The sequence below is a fragment of the Lycorma delicatula genome, chromosome 4, assembly GCF_047948215.1.
Source record: "Lycorma delicatula isolate Av1 chromosome 4, ASM4794821v1, whole genome shotgun sequence".
NCBI classification, from domain to species: Eukaryota; Metazoa; Arthropoda; class Insecta; order Hemiptera; family Fulgoridae; genus Lycorma; species Lycorma delicatula.
This window is the reverse complement of record NC_134458.1, coordinates 157,454,921-157,475,049: the sequence shown is the minus strand read 5'-3', so window position 1 is coordinate 157,475,049 and position 20,129 is coordinate 157,454,921. Positions and strand designations below refer to the sequence as shown.

Below are 20,129 nucleotides of genomic sequence, written 5' to 3'. Positions count from 1 at the left end.
ACATATCTTACCACTGTAAATCAACTACCAACTGCGCAGTTTAACAGAGGGAAACAAACAACGCTCTTATTAAATTTTTTAGGTTAGGCCGCAAATCAGTCGTCAGTGCTCACTTAAAATAACTGGTAAATTTTAAAATTTACCAATTATTTTACTTTTATATTAACAATTAGTTTTACTATAAATTTTGATTTAACAAAACAGATACAATCAATGTTACAGTTCTACAGAAATATTTTTACGTAAAATTTTATTTAAAAAAAAAGTAAATTAGGGGAAAATGTACTTGGTTACATAAGGAATCATCTGTATGGAAGGTTGTCTACCTTGCTATTGCTTAGCAACACGTTTGTTTACACTCTTTCTGCACAAACACCTGGCGGTTTAAGCTTTGGTCATAACTGTAACTTATCAGATTGTAGTAACTAACGTACTGTAGGAGTAATAATGTAAAATAACGTACTATGGCGGAAAACTGGAGACAAACGGTTACAAACGTTTCAGAGCATTTGTTTCCTGGTATTTCATATTATAATCCACCAGTCGATGATTACTTTATAAAATTAGGTAAGGTTATAAAATATCTGTAATTCAAAGACCTGCTACAAAATATTTTTATTTTATTCAAAATACTAATTTAGAATAAAAACTAAATAAAAAAACTCACTCTTTTTTTACTTAAATATGGGAAAAAGTAGATATAGTAAAGTAGATACTTATCACTTATACAACTGTGTTGCATAGAAATACACAAGTTCAATTGAAAATCCTTGTTAGTCTAAAAAGCTACTATAATAATTTTACATACAAAAATGTTATTTACTTAACAGTTACATGTTGTTACTCAATTACAATTTATATATATTTTTTATATAATAGAAATGAGTTAAATTTTGCTACGTGTGAAAAATAACAAACCTGGCCATAATAATTTGTACTCTTACCTTTCAATAATAAATTCTTTTATTTCCACGCCGATGTGTGATAATTTTCTTTGCAAAAATGGAAAGAAGTGGCCCCTTATCAGTTATGAAAAAATGTTACACAATTGAAGCCAAACATTTTCCATTTTGAAAATTTGTATTTCTTTTAAAAGGTGAATGTTTTTTGAATGGATTAAAAAAAATGTGTTTTATGATACTTTTTGATTTTAATGGCATATTTTCTTTTCTCTTTTTATAGGAAATGAAATTGTTTCCAATTTACCACTGCAGATGTCGCTGTATTTTAATGTTATATTCTTTCCAATTTGGGTAATAGTCACATTACTAATGTTACAAATAAAGGTAAATAAAATCTTGTTGTTAGTTTAGATATAAAACCATTTATAAATAATCACTAATTGCAAAAACAAAATTATATTTCCTTTTCCTGTTAAAAAAAAAAAAAAAAAAAAATTTTAAACGTCTTTGACAACTGAAGATATTAAAAACAAATTAATATGGACCATTTATAATGTTAATTATTTTGCATATGCTATATAAATTTCTTAAACTGTTTTATATTTTTTATTTTCTTAATACATAATTAGAAATTAGAATACATAATTTTTAATAAATAATAAATAACATATTATAAAATAATATATTGCTTTGTTCATACAATTTTTATTTTATATTATCTGTGTTCATACATTTTTCTTTATAAACGTCAAATGATTTTATAATTTTTGTAAATTAATTTCAAATCCAAAATTTAAACATGTTTAGTTTCTTAAGAATTAGATGGTTGGGATACTTGCTTTATCAGCATTGACACAGAAACTTAATTTTTAAATCTGTTTCCAATTTATAATATTATACATAATGGTGGGCAACTGAGTTTGTTTAATGGTTTGTTTAGCTGTTAGGCTTCGTAGTTTATGGTTTAGATGGTAAAACTTTAGATTTAGCATAGAATAATATAAATGCAGTTATTTTCATTTTCCTTAGTTTTTAAAATTAATGTTCATTATAATTTAATTTTTATTTACTTTTAACTGTACTATTTTCTCTGCCTATGATGATTTAACAAAAAATAATAACCATCTGGTATTAGATTTAAGTAAAAATCTTTTGTGAACAGTTTTTGAATATTTTCTAGTTTTCAATTATTTTCTCGTAAATGGCTAATAATTAATTATATATTTATTGATATAAATATTTGAATTAAAAAAAAATTATTCACATTGGAGTAGACTTAAACGCTCAGCCTGTAATAAGTTCTACAAAGGGCACAACTTAAATTCATTATATAAAACACTTGAAAGCATCTTAACTTTATCATCAAATATACTTTCATAAATCACTTATTTGAAACAAACTGTTGTGCTTGTGCAAGTGCTTGTCAACAAAAATATGGCAAATCTCACACATACAAATCCTAAATCATCTCCTACATTCAAATAAAGTAAAAAAGCAACATCCAAAAGAATAATGGGTATTTGTTTATTATCACATCATCACTTTTTTTAAAAAATGTAGTAAATGTATTATTGCAATGTATTACACAAAAAAATATTTTTGTTAGTGAGTGAAGCGAGCGACGTAGGTTATACAGGCTCTGTGTACTGATGAATTGTACGTAATCAACATAACCTACACTCACTTAGCTTGCTAACTCATCTCATTAACATTAAATATTTGTATTATGTATAATACAACTTATTAATTCATAATCTTATATTAATTATAGGGTTTATGAATTTATATTGTATTTATGAGGTGTTTATTGTTATGTAATTTTTATTTTTCATTAAAAAAATGTACTTTTTCACCCTAAATAAATTTTATTCATTTTCACATGAAATATGAAGTTGCATTAAAAAAATGAAAAAAGTAGCAGTGCAATAACAAACTACTGAATAAAGATAAAAACTAAAAAAATCTATTAACTGTAAATTGCTAAATAATTAGATTCTAAATTTAAAGCATTCAAATCTGCAAAATAAGTAAATAAATGATTATATTACTAAAAATCCTTTCACCACAATTAGATTTAATAAAAAGAAGATAGAACCAAACTGGCTCATACTGGCTTGAAATCAGATCGTATAAAAGTTTAAAGATCGAACTGGCCCTAAACTGGAGAACCTACCCCACAGTAATTTTTAATCCAGCATTGAAGTCGCAAAACATTTATCAATAAGTACACTCCAGATTTATAAAGCTGTTATCCCTAAGGTATCTTAATATTATAATAAAAGAAGGATCAAAATAACATAAATAAAATAAAGATTAAAAAGTTTGTCACCCCAACAAAATTTTATTTACAAAGAATTACAAAATAAACTAAAAAAAAAATAAAAATGTATTCAATAGGTCTTATAGTTCCTCTTCAACAATTAAAATTTTTAACTCAAAAATAAAATAAAAAAAAAATATTTATAATAAAGTATATTTCTTGTCAAACCATTCATTCAAGACCTCAATTAAGAGACTAATTATTATGCTACCTTAGCACAGTCAAATTACTGTGGCTATTTTAAATTCACTGAGCAAATCAAATCTTTAACAAAACTAAGAACATGTTTTTGATAAACAGGCAGAAATATTTTTTGCTGAAATCATAAGAAAATTATAATATTTATTAATTCAATCATTATTAAAAATTAAATAAAGAGCCAATAAAAAAATAATTAATTTAAATAAATTTTTTATCTATAACAAACTTTAAATGATAAAAAATATTAATAAAAAAAAATTAAAATTATATAAAAAAGAGCTTATCAATCTTGATTAAAAATTTCCATGTGAAATAAAAAAAATAAATTCTTGATTAATTCAATTTCTCAGGTTTCTAGATATAACAAAATTCATTTCATTTCAAAACGACCTCAGTTTTATAAATAATTATTCAACGTTAAAATACAAAATTAAAGTAAATCTTTCTTAATTGGAAAATACAAATTAATTAACCCTGATGCAAAAGGTACTAAAAAAAATTATTATCCTAAAATAAACATTAATTATCCATTACAGTACAGATAACTAAATTGAAAGAAATCAAATAAAAAAGACAAATTTTTTTTTCAAATAATAAAAAACCTATTTCCTATTAAGGAAATAAAAATTAATTAACCCTGATACAAAAGGTACTAAAAAAAATTATTATTCTAAAATAAATATTAATTATCCATGACATTACAATTAATTAAATTTAAAGTAATCAAACAAAAAAGAAAAGACAAAAAAATGTTCAAATAAAAAAAGAAAAATCCTTTCAGATTCAATTGCATTGAACAATCAACTTAATTACTGTAAATAAATACACTAAACTCTGTTTCTAAATACACTTTCCAGTAAATCTACTTTTTTACAACTTATCTAAATTTATGAGAGTGATGAGCAGTATGTACATAATTAAGAGCTAAATTCCAAAAATTAATTTAAAAAAAGATTGCTATTAAATCCAAATTCAAAATAAATCTTCATAAACAAAAATGAATGTAACCTATAATAACCTTTAAACAGCTGAATCTTGTCCTAACGAAAATCTTAAAGAAAAAAAAAATTTAATTTTCATTACATCAATGACAGCAATATACAGGCACAATATACAAATTAAAGGTACAAAAAATTGTGGATTATCATTTAAATTACAGCTTCCTCTAAATCGATTTAAAAATCACCAGATCTATTAAATTCCATTTAATAAAATAATACTACCTTAGTAAAAATAGCTAGTTTTGAATAACAGGGTATCTAATCCTGATTTATTAACAAATATTTTTAGTAAAAAAACAAAAATTAATATAAATTTCACTCAAATATAAAACTAAATACCAAAAATTTAACTTTAACTTTATGTACAACTGCAAGTGCTGCAATAACATTCTTTAGTCCTAAATAAATAATCTTTAAAACATTAAGCACTGAAAATATTCAATTTCAAAACAATTAAGAATAAAACGCCTAATAAAAATTTACATGCATTACAACATTTAATGCTATTAAACTTTTTTAATTTAAAAAAAGTAAAGGACCATCTAAAAAAAAAATACATGTAAGATTAAAACAAATAATCATTCAAAAGAGGAATTTAACAATTATGTTTATAGAAAAAGTAAAATTTATTGGAATTGAAATAGTAATTTTTTTTATGTAATTACATATTTACTTGATTTCATTAATTATTTTTTATATTTTAAAAGTAAATTAAATTATACCCATGAGTTTTCTTTTTTAATAATTTTATAATAATCATATTATTATTAAAATTAATATATTTTTTTAATAATTATATACTTTTAATGTAAATTTATTTTGATAAAAACATATTTAATTAAAATAATAGACTGTATCAAATTAACATTTAATTTAATAATTTTAAACTTAAATATAATTCTTATTTGAAATAAGTATTTAACTTTTTTATACCATTATTTTTACAAAACCTATTACTCATGTCTTCTTATTTTCCCAAACTTGGTTTATAAAGCCTGTCCCGGCACCCATCTACATAGTGGTTTTCCTCTATCTCTTCTACCATGTGATGTGTAATTTTGTAGGTCTGATTGGTAGTCGCTTCTGACATTCTTTCCATATGTCTACACCAGTTAGACTTGTATAATTTTATATAGTACAGTAATGGGGTCACTTATAATTCTCTCCGTATATCTTCATTCTTCTGTCGATTCATTATTGTAAAACCAGCTGTCGCTCTCAGAAACTTCATTTCTGCAGTCTGTATTAAAGACTTCTTCCGTACCACGCCCTTACCAGTAGTATCGTTAGTTTTTAAGAATGTTAAAAAATGTTCCCGAATTTCAATACTTCCTCCAAATTTATATAAGAATCTAAAAATGACCGATATTTGTTCTTGATAACTAACATCGGGAGTACAGTCAAGAAAAATAGAAAAATATTTAGCTTGTAATATCATATCTAAAATATTATTTTGAATGTGTTGTTCCATATCAGCAATCAATTCATTTTGAATCATTGGAGTTAAGTAAGAATTTTGTTTTTTAACCATAAGCCTTTTCTCTGAACATCGCATTAAATGATCTTTCAAAACTGGGTCAAATTCTGCAATTAATTCTAGAAGGGCCAAAAATTACCATTATGAGCTGCATACAGCGTATTACTGCTACCTTTAAATGCTAAATTATGTTCTGCTAAATTTATTATTGATGCGACAATACGTTTTAAAACACTATGCGATCTATTTGTTTCTTGATTTATTAGCTTTTATTGAGACTTTAATTGTAATGTTCGTCTTTAAATTACATAACATTTGTGTCTAAGAATGCGTGCATTCTATGCACGTGCATTCATATGTACGATGGATCATGAATGATCCACCGTTCACTTACCTTCCACCAATCGGGAAAACCTTTATCTGTTAAAAAATTGTTGTCAGAGGAAAATAACTTGCAGCAAAAACAAAATATTTTGCCCGAAGATTTGGAATATACAAGCAATCTTCTGCTTTGTTTTGTCTCTATTTGCAATTGTTCTCACATAATGTGTTGCAGAAAAACATCTGTTGCCTGCATCTTTTGGGAAATCATTTGAAGTTGAAATACAAAGTGGACCACATTGAACAATTAATGTTCTCGTAGCATGATTTAATATTTTTGGCCACGTGGCAAGTAATTGTTCTATTTCCTATCCATTTTGCGATCCGCTTTCATGTTTTCCGGTTGTGATTGTTTGGCATTCACGAGATGATGTGTCATATTCTTTGCATTCTCTACTTATTTCGACAGATACGTCTTCTTTTTGTGCAATTGCGGAATTTTCGTTATCAACATCAACAATATTCCTCACGGAAGTAGATGAAATAATTGATGATTTCTTCATAAATTTACTTAAAAAATCTCTTTTATTTTCCTCAGCCGTTTCTTTATCACTTTTCTTTTACATTTTTCATATCCACTAGGATATTTTCTTCTGCAGTCTCTTTCACGGCTAGTCATTCTGGGATTAAATGGCGAGTAGATTACAAAATAATTAGTGTATTAATATCAGTCTTAATCACGACTACACAGAACACACTACACTACATGAATTTTCTGCGAAAATTCATGGATGTTCAAATCATCCAACTTTTTTTTGTCTGTGGTAAATTTACACCCAAATCTCAAAGAAATATTAATTCTGAATTGATAAGAACACCTTATAAATTTTATTTTGATTGTGCAATCAGGGATCAGGATAAAATATGGGCACCTCATTTTATTTGCTTATTGTGCTTGGTAACTCTTAACTGAATGGTTGAAGAGGAAACTATGAGCCATGCCGTTTGCTGTATCGATGGTTTGGCATGAACCTAAGGAACACTTCACAGACTGCTGTATGACAAATATATTTGGATTTTCATTCAAAAATAAAAAGTTCACAAAATATGCAGATATATCCTCAACTCTAAAGGTGGTACCACATGGAGAGGAGTTACCTGTATCTGTACCACCATCTAATCCAACATTGCTAGAAAAACAATCTGAAAATGAAATATAGAGAATTTTGAAGAATTTCATCCTGTATCTGATGAGAAATCTCCTTGTTTAATTTAATAACATGAACTTAATGATTTAGTTCTTGATTTAAAGTTATCAAAGCAGCAAGCTGAACTTCTGGGGTCTTGACTGCAACAATGGAATCATTTATTGGAAAAAACTAGTTACTGTGTTTAAAACACAAAACAAGACTCCTTCAACTTATTTTACTACTAAAAATTCATTGTGTGTATGTACTGATGTTGATGGCCTGATGAAAGAGTTTGAAATTCAGCATATTCCTAAAGAATAGTGTCTTTTTATTGACTCTTCTAAAGTTAGCATGAAAGCAGTTTTATTCTATAACTGTAGCAAACAACCACCCATTTCATTAGTTCATGCAGTCGACATTAAGGAAATGTATAAAACTATGGCAGCATCAATATTAGAAGCAAAGAGCATATGTGGCATGTTTGCAGAAAAAATCAAAAAGGCTCAAAATAGAGTTTTTTTTTTTTTTTGTCTTCAGTCATTTGACTGGTTTGATGCAGCTCTCCAAGATTCCCTATCTAGTGCTAGTCGTTTCATTTCAGTATACCCTCTACATCCTACATCCCTAACAATTTGTTTTACATATTCCAAACGTGGCCTGCCTACACAATTTTTCCCTTCTACCTGTCCTTCCAATACTAAAGCAACTATTCCAGGATGCCTTAGTATGTGGCCTATAAGTCTGTCTCTTCTTTTAACTATATTTTTCCAAATGCTTCTTTCTTCATCTATTTGCCGCAATACCTCTTCATTTGTCACTTTATCCACCCATCTGATATTTAACATTCTCCTATAGCACCACATTTCAAAAGCTTCTAATCTTTTCTTCTCAGATACTCCGATTGTCCAAGTTTCACTTCCATATAAAGCGACACTCCAAACATACACTTTCAAAAATCTTTTCCTGGCATTTAAATTAATTTTTGATGTAAACAAATTATATTTCTTACTGAAGGCTCGTTTAGCTTGTGCTATTCGGCATTTTATATCGCTCCTGCTTCATCCATCTTTAGTAATTCTACTTCCCAAATAACAAAATTCTTCTACCTTCATAATCTTTTCTACTCCTATTTTCACATTCAGCGGTCCATCTTTGTTATTTCCACTGTATTTCATTACTTTTGTTTTGTTCTTGTTTATTTTCATGCGATAGTTCTTGCGTAGGACTTCATCTATGCCGTTCATTGTTTCTTCTAAATTCTTTTTACTCTCGGCTAGAATTACTGTATCATCAGCAAATCGTAGCATCTTTATCTTTTCACCTTGTACTGTTACTCCGAATCTAAATTGTTCTTTAACATCATTAACTGCTAGTTCCATGTAAAGATTAAAAAGTAACGGAGACAGGGAACACCCTTGTCGGACTCCCTTTCTTATTACGGCTTCTTTCTTATGTTCTTCAATTGTTACTGTTGCTGTTTGGTTCCTGTACATGCTAGCAATTGTTCTTCTATCTCTGTATTTGAACCCTAATTTTTTTAAAATGCTGAACATTTTATTCCAGTCTACGTTATCGAATGCCTTTTCTAGGTCTATAAACGCCAAGTATGTTGGTATGTTTTTCTTTAATCTTCCTTCTACTATTAATCTGAGGCCTAAAATTGCTTCCCTTGTCCCTATACTTTTCCTGAAACCAAATTGGTCTTCTCCTAACACTTCCTCCACTCTCCTCTCAATTCTTCTGTATAGAATTCTAGTTAAGATTTTTGATGCTTGACTAGTTAAACTAATTGTTCTGTATTCTTCACATTTATCTGCCCCTGCTTTCTTTCGTATCATGACTATAACACTTTTTTTGAAGTCTGATGGATATTCCCCTTTTTCATAAATATTACACACCAGTTTGTATAATCTATCAATCGCTTCCTCACCTGCACTGCGCAGTAATTCTACAGGTATTCCGTCTATTCCAGGAGCCTTTCTTCCATTTAAATCTTTTAATGCTCTCTTAAATTCAGATCTCAGTATTGTTTCTCCCATTTCATCCTCCTCAACTTCCTCTTCTTCCTCTATATACCATTTTCTAATTCAGTTCCTCCGTATAACTCTTCAATATATTCCACCCATCTATCGACTTTACCTTTCGTATTATATATTGGTGTACCATCTTTGTTTAACACATTATTAGATTTTAATTTATGTACCCCAAAATTTTCCTTAACTTTCCTGTATGCTCCGTCTGTTTTACCAATGTTCATTTCTGTTTCCACTTCTGAACACTTTTCTTTAATCTACTTTTCTTTTGCCAGTTTGCACTCTCGTTTATAGCATTTCTTAATTGCCGATAGTTCCTTTTACTTTCTTCATCACTAGCATTCTTATATTTTCTACGTTCATCCATCAGCTGCAATATATCGTCTGAAACCCAAGGTTTTCTACCAGTTCTCTTTATTCCGCCTAAGTTTGCTTCTGCTGATTTAAGAATTTCCTTTTTAACATTCTCCCATTCTTCTTCTACATTTTCTACCTTATCTTTTTTACTCAGACCTCTTGCGATGTCCTCCTCAAAAATCTTCTTTACCTCCTCTTCCTCAAGCTTCTCTAAATTCCACCGATTCATCTGACACCTTTTCTTCAGGTTTTTAAACCCCAATCTACATTTCATTATCACCAAATTATGGTCGCTATCAATGTCTGCTCCAGGGTAAGTTTTGCAGTCAACGAGTTGATTTCTAAATCTTTGCTTAACCATGATATAATCTATCTGATACCTTGCAGTATCGCCTGGCTTTTTCCAAGTGTATATTCTTCTATTATGATTTTTAAATTGGGTGTTGGCAATTACTAAATTATACTTTGTGCAAAACTCTATAAGTCGGTCCCCTCTTTCATTCCTTTTGCCCAGCCCGTATTCACCCACTATATTTCCTTCCTTGCATTTTCCAATGCTTGCATTCCAATCTCCAACTATTATTAAATTTTCATCTCCTTTTACGTGTTTAATTGCTTCATCAATCTCTTCGTATACACACTCTACCTCATCATCATCATGGGCACTTGTAGGCATATAACAATATTAACAATCGTTGTCGGTTTAGGTTTTGATTTTATCCTTATTACAATGATTCTATCGCTATGCGTTTTGAAATACTCCACTCTCCTCCCTATCTTCTTGTTCATCACGAAACCTACTCCTGCCTGCCCATTATTTGACGCTGAGTTAATTACTCTAAAGTCCCCTGTCCAAAAGTCGCCTTCCTCTTCCCACCGAACCTCACTAATTCCTACTATATCCACCTTTACCCTATCCATTTCCCTTTTTAAATTTTCTACCCTACCAACCTTTTTTAAGCTTCTAACATTCCACGCTCCGACTCGTAGAATGTTATTTTTTACTTTTCTGGTGACCCCCTCCTTAGTAGTCCCCACCCGGAGATCCGAACGGGGGACTATTTTACCTCCGGAATATTTTACCAAGGAAGGCGCCTCCATTATTATTATGTGAAAATGCAGAGAGCCACATTTTCTTGGGAAAAAAAACAGCTGTAGTTTTCCATTGCTTTCAGCTGCGCAGTACTCAGAGGACTGAGTGATGTTGATATGACCGTTAAGTCATTGTGACTCACGCCCCTAACAACTACTGAAAGAGCTGCTGCCCTCTTTCAGGAATCATTCCTTAGTCTGGCTCTCAACAGATACCTCTCCGATGTGGTTGCACCTTCGGTCCAGCTACTCTGTATCCCTGAGCACTCAAGCCCCCTCACCAACAGCAAGGTCTCATGATTCATAGAGGAGGATGTTTGCAGTATTCTGAAAGTTGTTGCTATGCTTCTCGGTTTACAAGGTGGAATTGTGAAATGTTGTTTTCTTTGTATTTGGATAGTCGTGACAGAAAAAGTCATTACAAAGTAAAGAACTGGCCACTATGGTAGAACTTTGTGACTGGTGAAAAAAATGTAAAGCATTTATCATTAATTGAGAACGGTAAAAACATACTGCCGCCACTTCACATAAACCTCGAAGTCATGAAAAATTTTGTTAAGGCACTAAACAAAGATTGACCAAAATTTAATCATTTAAAAATAAGTTTTCCTAAACTGAGTGATGTTAAACTCAAGCAGGGTATATTTATCATTCCACCGGGTTGGTCTAGTGGTTAACGCGTCTTCCCAAATCAGCTGATTTGGAAGTCGAGAATTACACCGTTCAAGTCCTAGTAAAGCCAGTTATTTTTACATGGATTTGAATACTAGATCGTGGATTCCGGTGTTCTTTGGTGGTTGGGTTTCAATTAACCACACATCTCAGGAATGGTCGAACTGAGAATGTACAAGATTACACTTCATTTACACTCATACATATCATCCTCATTCATCCTCTGAAGAATTATCTAAACGATAATTACCGGAGGCTAAACAGGAAAAAGAAAGAAAGAAAGAAAAGGGTATATTTATCAGTCTGCAAATCAAGAAACTGCTTAAGGACTCAAATTTTGACGATAAACTTAGTGAATGTGAACTAGCAGCATGGAAGTCCTTCAAAGATGTTGTAAGTGGGTGTTTTAGGCAACAGAAGAGATGAAAACTATATTATTTTGGTTGATAGAAAACTACAAACATTTAGGATGTAGGATGTCATTAAAAACTGATTTCCTACTGTGTTTGAATAAATAAAAATTTACTTGATTTAAACAAAATTTAAATTAATATACATAAATAATAATTTTTTAAAGTATTTATTTCACAGTGATTATGCACTTATTGGTAAATAAATCGTATATATCTAAAAAAGTGACTTAATTACACAAATTCTGATAAGTTTTGAATTCAGCATCCAAAAATTAGTTAAAATCACCATGTATGATTCCAGAAGTATGAAACTTTTTTTTAGTAGGTATTAAAATCTTTAATGAATGGCTACAATACAAACAACTTACAACTTTCAAAAATATTCATATAAAGAATTACCAATAACAAAATTCTAAGAGTGGCAGAAAATTACTGTGAACTTAAAATTCATTCTTAAATTAAAAAAAATCGAATTAACTGAGCTAGTCCAACTATAGAACATGTATTAATATTTCCCGACCATGCAATAATAATTTTATTATCAGTTACTGTAATAGAAGCAATCATCATAATATTCATACAAAAAAATAAATTATAAAATAATGTACAACAGAAAGTCAAAAAACAAAACTATTTGAACAATAATCCCAGCAATCACCTTAATTTCTATTGCTATCCCGTAAATTAAAATTTTATATAAAATAGAAGAAATTGTTAATTCATTAATCACCATTAAAACTATTTGTCATCTATGATACTGGTCATATGAAAAAACAATTCAAAATATAAAAACACACGAAAAACAAAATTGAGGAAGAACAAATAATTTGAAGTTACCACAAAATAAAAAGACCTTTCAAAATCCAATTCAAACACTTATTACTTCCAAAGTGACTAAAAAAGTTCATTAAAAATTTTTTAGTTAAATTTTGGTCTTAAACTTTAGCTCAGGTACTATTAAGTTTTTTAAAAATAATTTTAACATTAAAATGAAATTTATTTTAGTCAATTTTAAAAAAAAACTTTTCACTAATTCCATTTTTTTATTTTTTTTATTAACTTTCAGTTTAGTTGTCTCAGTATGCTGTATCAGATTATTATATTAGTTGTAGTGTTTGTAGTAATATTCATTGAAGCAATTCGATTATATTTGGGATATGTTGGAAATTTACTTGAAAAGGTAAGAAAATTTTCTTTTACTACACTAAATACTAAGTATTGGATAGTATAATGAAGCTAATGAAGCTAATTGTGTAGTTTGCTGAGTGGAATTTGTAGACACTACCATTAATGCTATTCATCTGTAAAAAATAGGTATCGTGTTTAGTGTGTAACCAAATTAGATTTCCACTATTATTAGTGTTTAAAATGGTTTTCAGCAAAAAATATTTTTATTATACACTATTACACTTTTTATATATTTATTTTTAATTCAAAATTGAGATTCTACTGCTTTGAAATTAATTTTTCATTTGGAACATATTTTCTTTTCATATAATTTTTACTTATGGTCTTTTCCAATTTTTCTTGAGTTAAATTAAAAGTAAAATGTATAATTTATAGAAAATTAGTCAAAAGAGAAAAATTATACAAAAAGTTACTAGAAAGATTGAGGTGAGGAAGATAGGTTAGGCGTTAGTGTATTTTAACCTAATATAATGTTATAAAATTTAGAGGTTAAGAGTTAGTTTACTGCTTCTATTTTTATTTCATAAAATAATATGATATTTATAACTGCTCTCTAGAAAGTTCGTCAATCTAGGTATGTTCTTCTGGAAGCATACTTCCAGAAGATTGTTTCAGAATTATAACTCAATTCCTTCCTCAAGTAACATCATAGATAATTTTTATTTAATATTCTTATTATTCAAAGTGGCTTTCTGACTTAATTTAGTTACTTTTATTGCCAGTAATAGCTAATCATAAACATGAAGTTATTTTTGTGGAAGTTTTCCAGTACTGTTTGAGGAAATAGTCATTACAAAGTAAAATATTATACTTATACAAGCAAATATTATACAAGTAAAAGGATATTATACTTATAGGTCCACATTAAGCAATTTTGAAAGAGATGTCACTGTGGATAATTTTATATTGTTACATTGATTTAACCAATTTCTGGAAAGAATAACTGCCAGGTAGATCAGAAAGAATTTTCTCTTAACCTTCTTTATCAGGTGAATCCAGATATTGTGATTTACACTTATGCTTCTAAGCAACTCAACTCAGTTTTTTCTAATTGTTGCTAGTAAGGAACTAACACACTCGATCTGTCTCACAAAACAAGCTACTGATGTTATCTTTTGCAGTAAATTAGGAAATGCATGTTACATGTTTTTATTCTCGGCCATACTAACTTAGACACTAATAATTTTAGAATGCACATATCTGCCTTAATTCTCAGCAAATGATGCAATTGTGTCAATTTCAGCTTGGTTCCTAGTTACATAGGTACTCTAGGAAACTTCAAATTAATAGCAGAATAAAAGACAATTTCAGAACAGAATTTTAGAATAGCTGTTAACAAATGTACCTAGGACAAGCTTTTGCTCCTTTAATCACATATTTTTGAAAACTTTTGCATTATAACTCCTGTAATTATTTCAATTTCACTTTTTTTATGTCACTCTTCAGTTCTTACATTTTTCAAAATACCCCAGAGAAAAAAGTTTGATGATATGAGATCAAGAGATCTGGAGAATCATAATCAGTTATTTCCTTCAATAATTGATGGTTTCACATGCTGTATGAGCTGTCACACTTGTTAACAATGCATCTTGTTAACAATACCTATCTTAAAGCTTTAAAAAGACAATAATTTTAGTAATAATGTCTTGGTAAACATGTTTATAATTTACAGTAATATTTTTAAATAAAAAGGAGTAAATTTCTATGTAAGAAGGAATAAGAAAGAAGAAATAAAAAAGAATCTGGAGGTGATTCTTGGCGTGCGGATATTTTGCTCTGAATTTAATAATTTTGTATGTTAACATAGCTGCTTAAATGGAGATCAAAACTTCACATCATGTTGCTGAACTTTTTCTTTAGAAAGTCTGATCTGTGAAGAGAGTTAATGCAACAATCCAGGAGGCTACAATAATTGTTGGTTTTAAATATTGTCAAAAATGACAGCATTTTTTATTTTAAGACAACCAGAGTATGAATTCTCTCCTACTCATTTTTACAAAAATGATTGAATAAACATTTCATAATCTATTAATTTGGCACAGATAGAAAATATACTCTGAAAAAAAAATTGTAGATCTAATGAAAAATGAATTTTATATTTCTACTCAACAAACTTTCATAAAAGAAGTATAGATGACTGTTTAACTAAAATTATAAACATATACCACATTAAGAAAAAAAAATTCAGTGTTGTCAATGGTGCAATAATAACTTCCCTATATATCCTGCTGTTTGAGGTACAGTCTCAAATTCTGAGTCCCATGATTTTTAGGATTATGCAACCCAAAAAATATGATCAGGTATATGGAATGGAATGTAAGAACATTTCTACGAACAGGCATATTAAAGAATTTAATAGTACATAAGAATGAATATACTAATTGGAGTAAATTAAACAAAATGGGAAGGAAAGGTGAGGTTAACAATGATGATATTACAATATACTTATTATTCAAGAAATAAAAAAGGAAGAAATGATGAAGCAATTATTTTATACAAAGAAATAGCAAAATGTGTATGAAGGACAATTTTTACTAACGATAAATGCTGTCAGGAAGAGGCTAAATGAACCCAAAGAATTTGCTTTTTGTACGAGTGTACATGCTAACTACTCAATATGAAGTGTAATGTATGAAAAGAAAAGTTTGGAAAAAGAAGTTAAAAATAGAGGATTGGAATGCTGTGGTAGGGAAAGGATAGAATGAACGAACAATGAGAGGTATCTCATTGTTCGTTCACATTGTTCTTGTTCAACACATTGGACTGGGTACACAAAAAAATTTTAGAAAGGAATTTTGTAAAGAAATAAGTTCATAATAAATGATTTAAAAACCATAAACAAGTCATGTAGATATTGAAATCACTAGGAAATGAAAACCGATATAGATTGATTATATAATTGTTGAAGAAAGATTTAGAAATTGAATAAAAAAGGAAAACTGGTTACTAAGTGCAGTTATTGTTAATGATGGTATCTAGAAGCATAAATAAAAGAAACACTAAAGAGCTAAAAAAAAGAAAATCAATCAAATCTGGAAAAAATAAGGTACAGATGAAAAGAAGGTAGTAGGGTAGAAATTAGTTTGTTTACAGAAAAGACGTGCAGAAGGCAAAAATGTGAATGAATTTTGAGTGAATATGTAGACTGCTGTCGATAATTACATGTTAAATTTTGTATGTATTTAGTTAAGTCAAAAGAGATACTGCAGAGCTACAGCATGTTCCATGTTCTACTTTCAGGAAATTATTTTACTAATGAAAATTGTGTAGCTTTTCTAAAATATGATTTTCTTTTACAGTTGAAAATTGCTGAAAAAAATGAAATTAGACATTTAGGATATCCTGTTCCTAACTGACTTATCTCAAGCGATTTCAAGTAGTGAAAATAGCTGTATTAGACAGTTTATAAAACTATTATATACCAACTTACATTATGTGAATTATTAAATATATGTAATGTAAATTATGAACAATAAAAAAAAAAAAAATGGTTTTATTAATAAATCAAAATAAGATAGTTTGAAACTAGTTTGTCACTTATTTGTAGGAGTGATTATGTAGATACCTAATGTTTAATTTTCCATGTAGGAAGCTGACAGTTCGAGGCCTGGCAAACAGTTTGTCAGTAAAATAATGGTGTGTTTTCTAAGTCGTTTTTTTGAACAAAACATGATAGAGACATGGAGGTGTCAAAATGAGGAGAAACTCTCCAACAATCTCATCTATTCAGTAGATTTTGATATGTGCTCCTTCAGTTATCTTGCATTCACTTCTTACCATATAAGGCAGAGAACATTCGGTATGATAGGTGAAACAGTTTCAGTGATCTATTCAGATTTCTTATTTGAACAGAGAATAGTTGTTATGTAAAAATCAGTAGGGTTAAGAGCTTGATACATGGAAGCTAGGTTACCCACTTCTGACCTATCACTGAGGATATATTTTGTTTAAGTAATCACTCGCATTCTTTTATCACACCTATGTTTCCTGTTAGTTTTTTAGCAAAAAACAAGGGACCAATAATTCTATATTGTCCAATTACACAACACACATTAATTTTTGGGCTGTCACATTGTTCTTCCATAATTGCATATGGAGGTTCGGTTCCTTGTATTCAATCATTATGCTGATTTACTCGCTCTGAAACATGAAATGTAGCTTCATCACTGAAAATAAACTTACTGAAAAGCTCCCCATCATTATCTAAAACTATCCAAAATATCTGTGGTGAGTTAAAATCATTTAATTTTGATTCTATTTATAAATTTTATATCTGAATTGTGGAAAAAGTTTCTTAATATGTTAATGAAAAAGTAAAACAAAGTTTTTTTGTATTTCAAATGAAGTTTATTAAATCAAGTATGTGTTGTTTTGATCAACCACCTTTTGAGGTGAAATGATAATTCTGTTAGAAATTCTGTGTTTTCTAGATGAAAAAAAGTAATTTTCGTAGACCTTACTGAAGTCAGCTTTATATAGTTCTTTAGTGACTGAAACAAAATGGAAAGAGAGTGAGGTGCATCATTGATAAAAAGTATTTGGTTTTTGTTTGCCTAACTCAACAGAACACTTTTGCATTGATTTTTTTGGGCTACGCAAATTATGAATAACTGTTTTGCAGACACTGATGTTTGTCCTTGACATGACTAGTTCAGTAGACTGCCTGTATTTCTGAGTTTTTTGTCCCATCGACTTGAGTTATTTATGTGCAGTGGTTCATCATTGAACATATGATTATATTTACATTTACACCTAACAAGTGTAACTGACTAAAACTTAACACGGTGGCTAATGAGCTTCATACCCAATTGAACTTTTATCACAGCATACATGTGCCAGTATTAGGACTTGTTGAAAACTTTAACAACTTACAGACAGTTTCTCTTCATTTTGATGTATACTTCATGTCACTGTCATGTCATGCTTTGATCCTAACTATGATTTACAGCTTGTAAATGTAAGTCTTTCATGACACATAATGTATAAAAGCTGATTGTGAAACCAGGATTACTGCTGAGAACTGTCCCTAAATATAGGCATGTCCAACAATGGGTGATAAGGTCTTTTAGTGCAGTGATTTTATTTCATTGTTCCACAACCAAACTGTATACTGGTTTACATTTTCATTATGAAAAGTAAAAATAATATTCAAACTACAGTTCTTCACATAATACTCATTTGTAATATTTTTTTTTAATCACTTGAGTATTTTATGACGATTTTCTGGTTAATATACACTTATTTCACTTTTTTTATAATTACTCATGTAGTCTACTTGCAAATACTGTTAAGTGCATTAAATATTTCTCCAAGATTACAAAGGTCACGTTATTCTCATTTCATCCGACTTCAGTTCTAATAACCCTTTCAAATAATATTTATTATAGCAAAATAAACATTTTCTTGACATTATTAAAATGTAATTAATATGTTTTTTTCTTTCTGTAGATACCAGAATTAGCTGGATTTTGGATATTATCTGTACTTTTGCAAGCACCACTTCAATTATTTTTATTATTAAATGGCTCACTTCATTCATCGGTACTTGAAAAAGTTGTACAAACTATAATGGCTTTATTTTTAATAGTACAACTTTTCACTGGATATAAAGCATTACAAGATGCTGCAAGGCATTCAGCTGAGCAGTTTCATATTACACAATTTAAAATGCCAGGTTTTCCGAGTAATTTAGAATTACGAACAAAATCAGATTAATTCTGCTTTCAAATATCATAGACAGATTTTGAATTCTCTTATGTCATGATGTTAAATAACTCAATGGATATTACCAAAGAAAATCTTTAAAACTGTTCAAAGAGGAAATATAAAATTTACACACATATATATGTATACAAAACAGAGAGAGTGAATGTGTGGGGGTGTATGTCATGAAGAAACAGAAAGATACTCTGGACATGTAAGCTGAAAATCATGACATGCATGACATAACAAGTATAAATGAAAATAAAGAAAAAAGTTCATACAAACATGTGTTCAGAAACACTTTGTTTTTGAGTTAACATCTTGCAAAACATTTCGCTGTGATTTCTGCTGCAAGGGTGAAATGAAGATATATTGAGATTCTAGGTACTAAAATTATGGGTAAATTTTATGATTTTTGATCTGAGAAACTGAATAAAGAAAGGTAATTCATTTTTTCCAATTCAATAATTTTATTTGTATCTTTATGATAAAATTAATTTTATTTGTATCTTTATGATAAAAAGGACAATAATCAAAATTATGCAGTCTTTTTTTGCACATTTTAATATAAAAATATTTATTTATAATTTTATGATACATAGTTAAATTAATACAAAAAACTGATTATTTCTATACTTGTGTAGGACTTTTTAATATTGGTTCAAGTTTTAATAAGTTGTCTCACAATTTTCCACAGTTATGCTAATTACCTTCCAAAAGTTAACATTTATTTCTCTAAATTTTTCTTTCACCAGTTCTAGTGTGTATGCTAAACTGAATGTTACATTCTTTTGGGCAATGTAAATTTTTAACACATATCCAGACATTCTCAGTAGCATTTAAGTCATGATGATAAGGTGGTAATCTGATAACAGTATGTCCTCTTTTAGCAGACAAAAAATCTATTTTGTATATTTTAAATTGCGTTTTATCACCATATACAATTCATGTGAAAATGGTATCTTGTTCTTAATGAGCCAGTAGATCATGTTTTGTTTTTTTGAATTTGAATTAGGGGCTGGATTTATCTGAACATTGTGGTAAGGTGTGTTGTCAGTGACTATTACAGATTTCGGTAGCAACTGAGATGCAACCCATTTTTGAAAATTATTAAAGTTCATATCATCATGGTAATCAACCAGTGTTTTTTACCATCTTTAAATACATATCATAGTATTAGTAGAGCATTTTCAAAAAACAGTCTTCTCCTCCTGCATTAACTATTATTGCTAGACTCCATTTAGAAATGAGAGCTTTCA

The 20,129-nt window shown here is 28.9% G+C and overlaps 2 protein-coding genes across 3 annotated transcripts in view; one reads left to right on the top strand and one right to left on the bottom strand.

Annotated features, from left to right (window-relative positions):
- Window positions 1–147, bottom strand: part of LOC142324017 (peroxisomal acyl-coenzyme A oxidase 3-like) — a 134,529-nt gene extending 134,382 nt beyond the window's left edge. Inside the window, exon 1 of one of the 2 annotated variants that reach the window (XM_075364574.1) lies at window positions 12–147. The gene's annotated coding sequence lies outside the window, so the exon portion shown is untranslated. Of the gene's footprint in view, window positions 1–2 lie in introns of both variants that reach the window. The other variant, XM_075364573.1, reaches the window with a different exon arrangement.
- LOC142324018 (transmembrane protein 17-like) lies at window positions 132–19,420 on the top strand. Its single transcript, XM_075364578.1, has 4 exons — window positions 132–567; window positions 1,183–1,286; window positions 13,046–13,159; window positions 18,616–19,420. The coding sequence occupies exons 1-4, from the start codon at window positions 465–467 to the stop codon at window positions 18,880–18,882; spliced, it is 588 nt and encodes a 195-aa protein (XP_075220693.1). The 5' UTR covers window positions 132–464; the 3' UTR covers window positions 18,883–19,420.
- The last annotated feature ends 709 nt before the right edge of the window (window positions 19,421–20,129 follow it).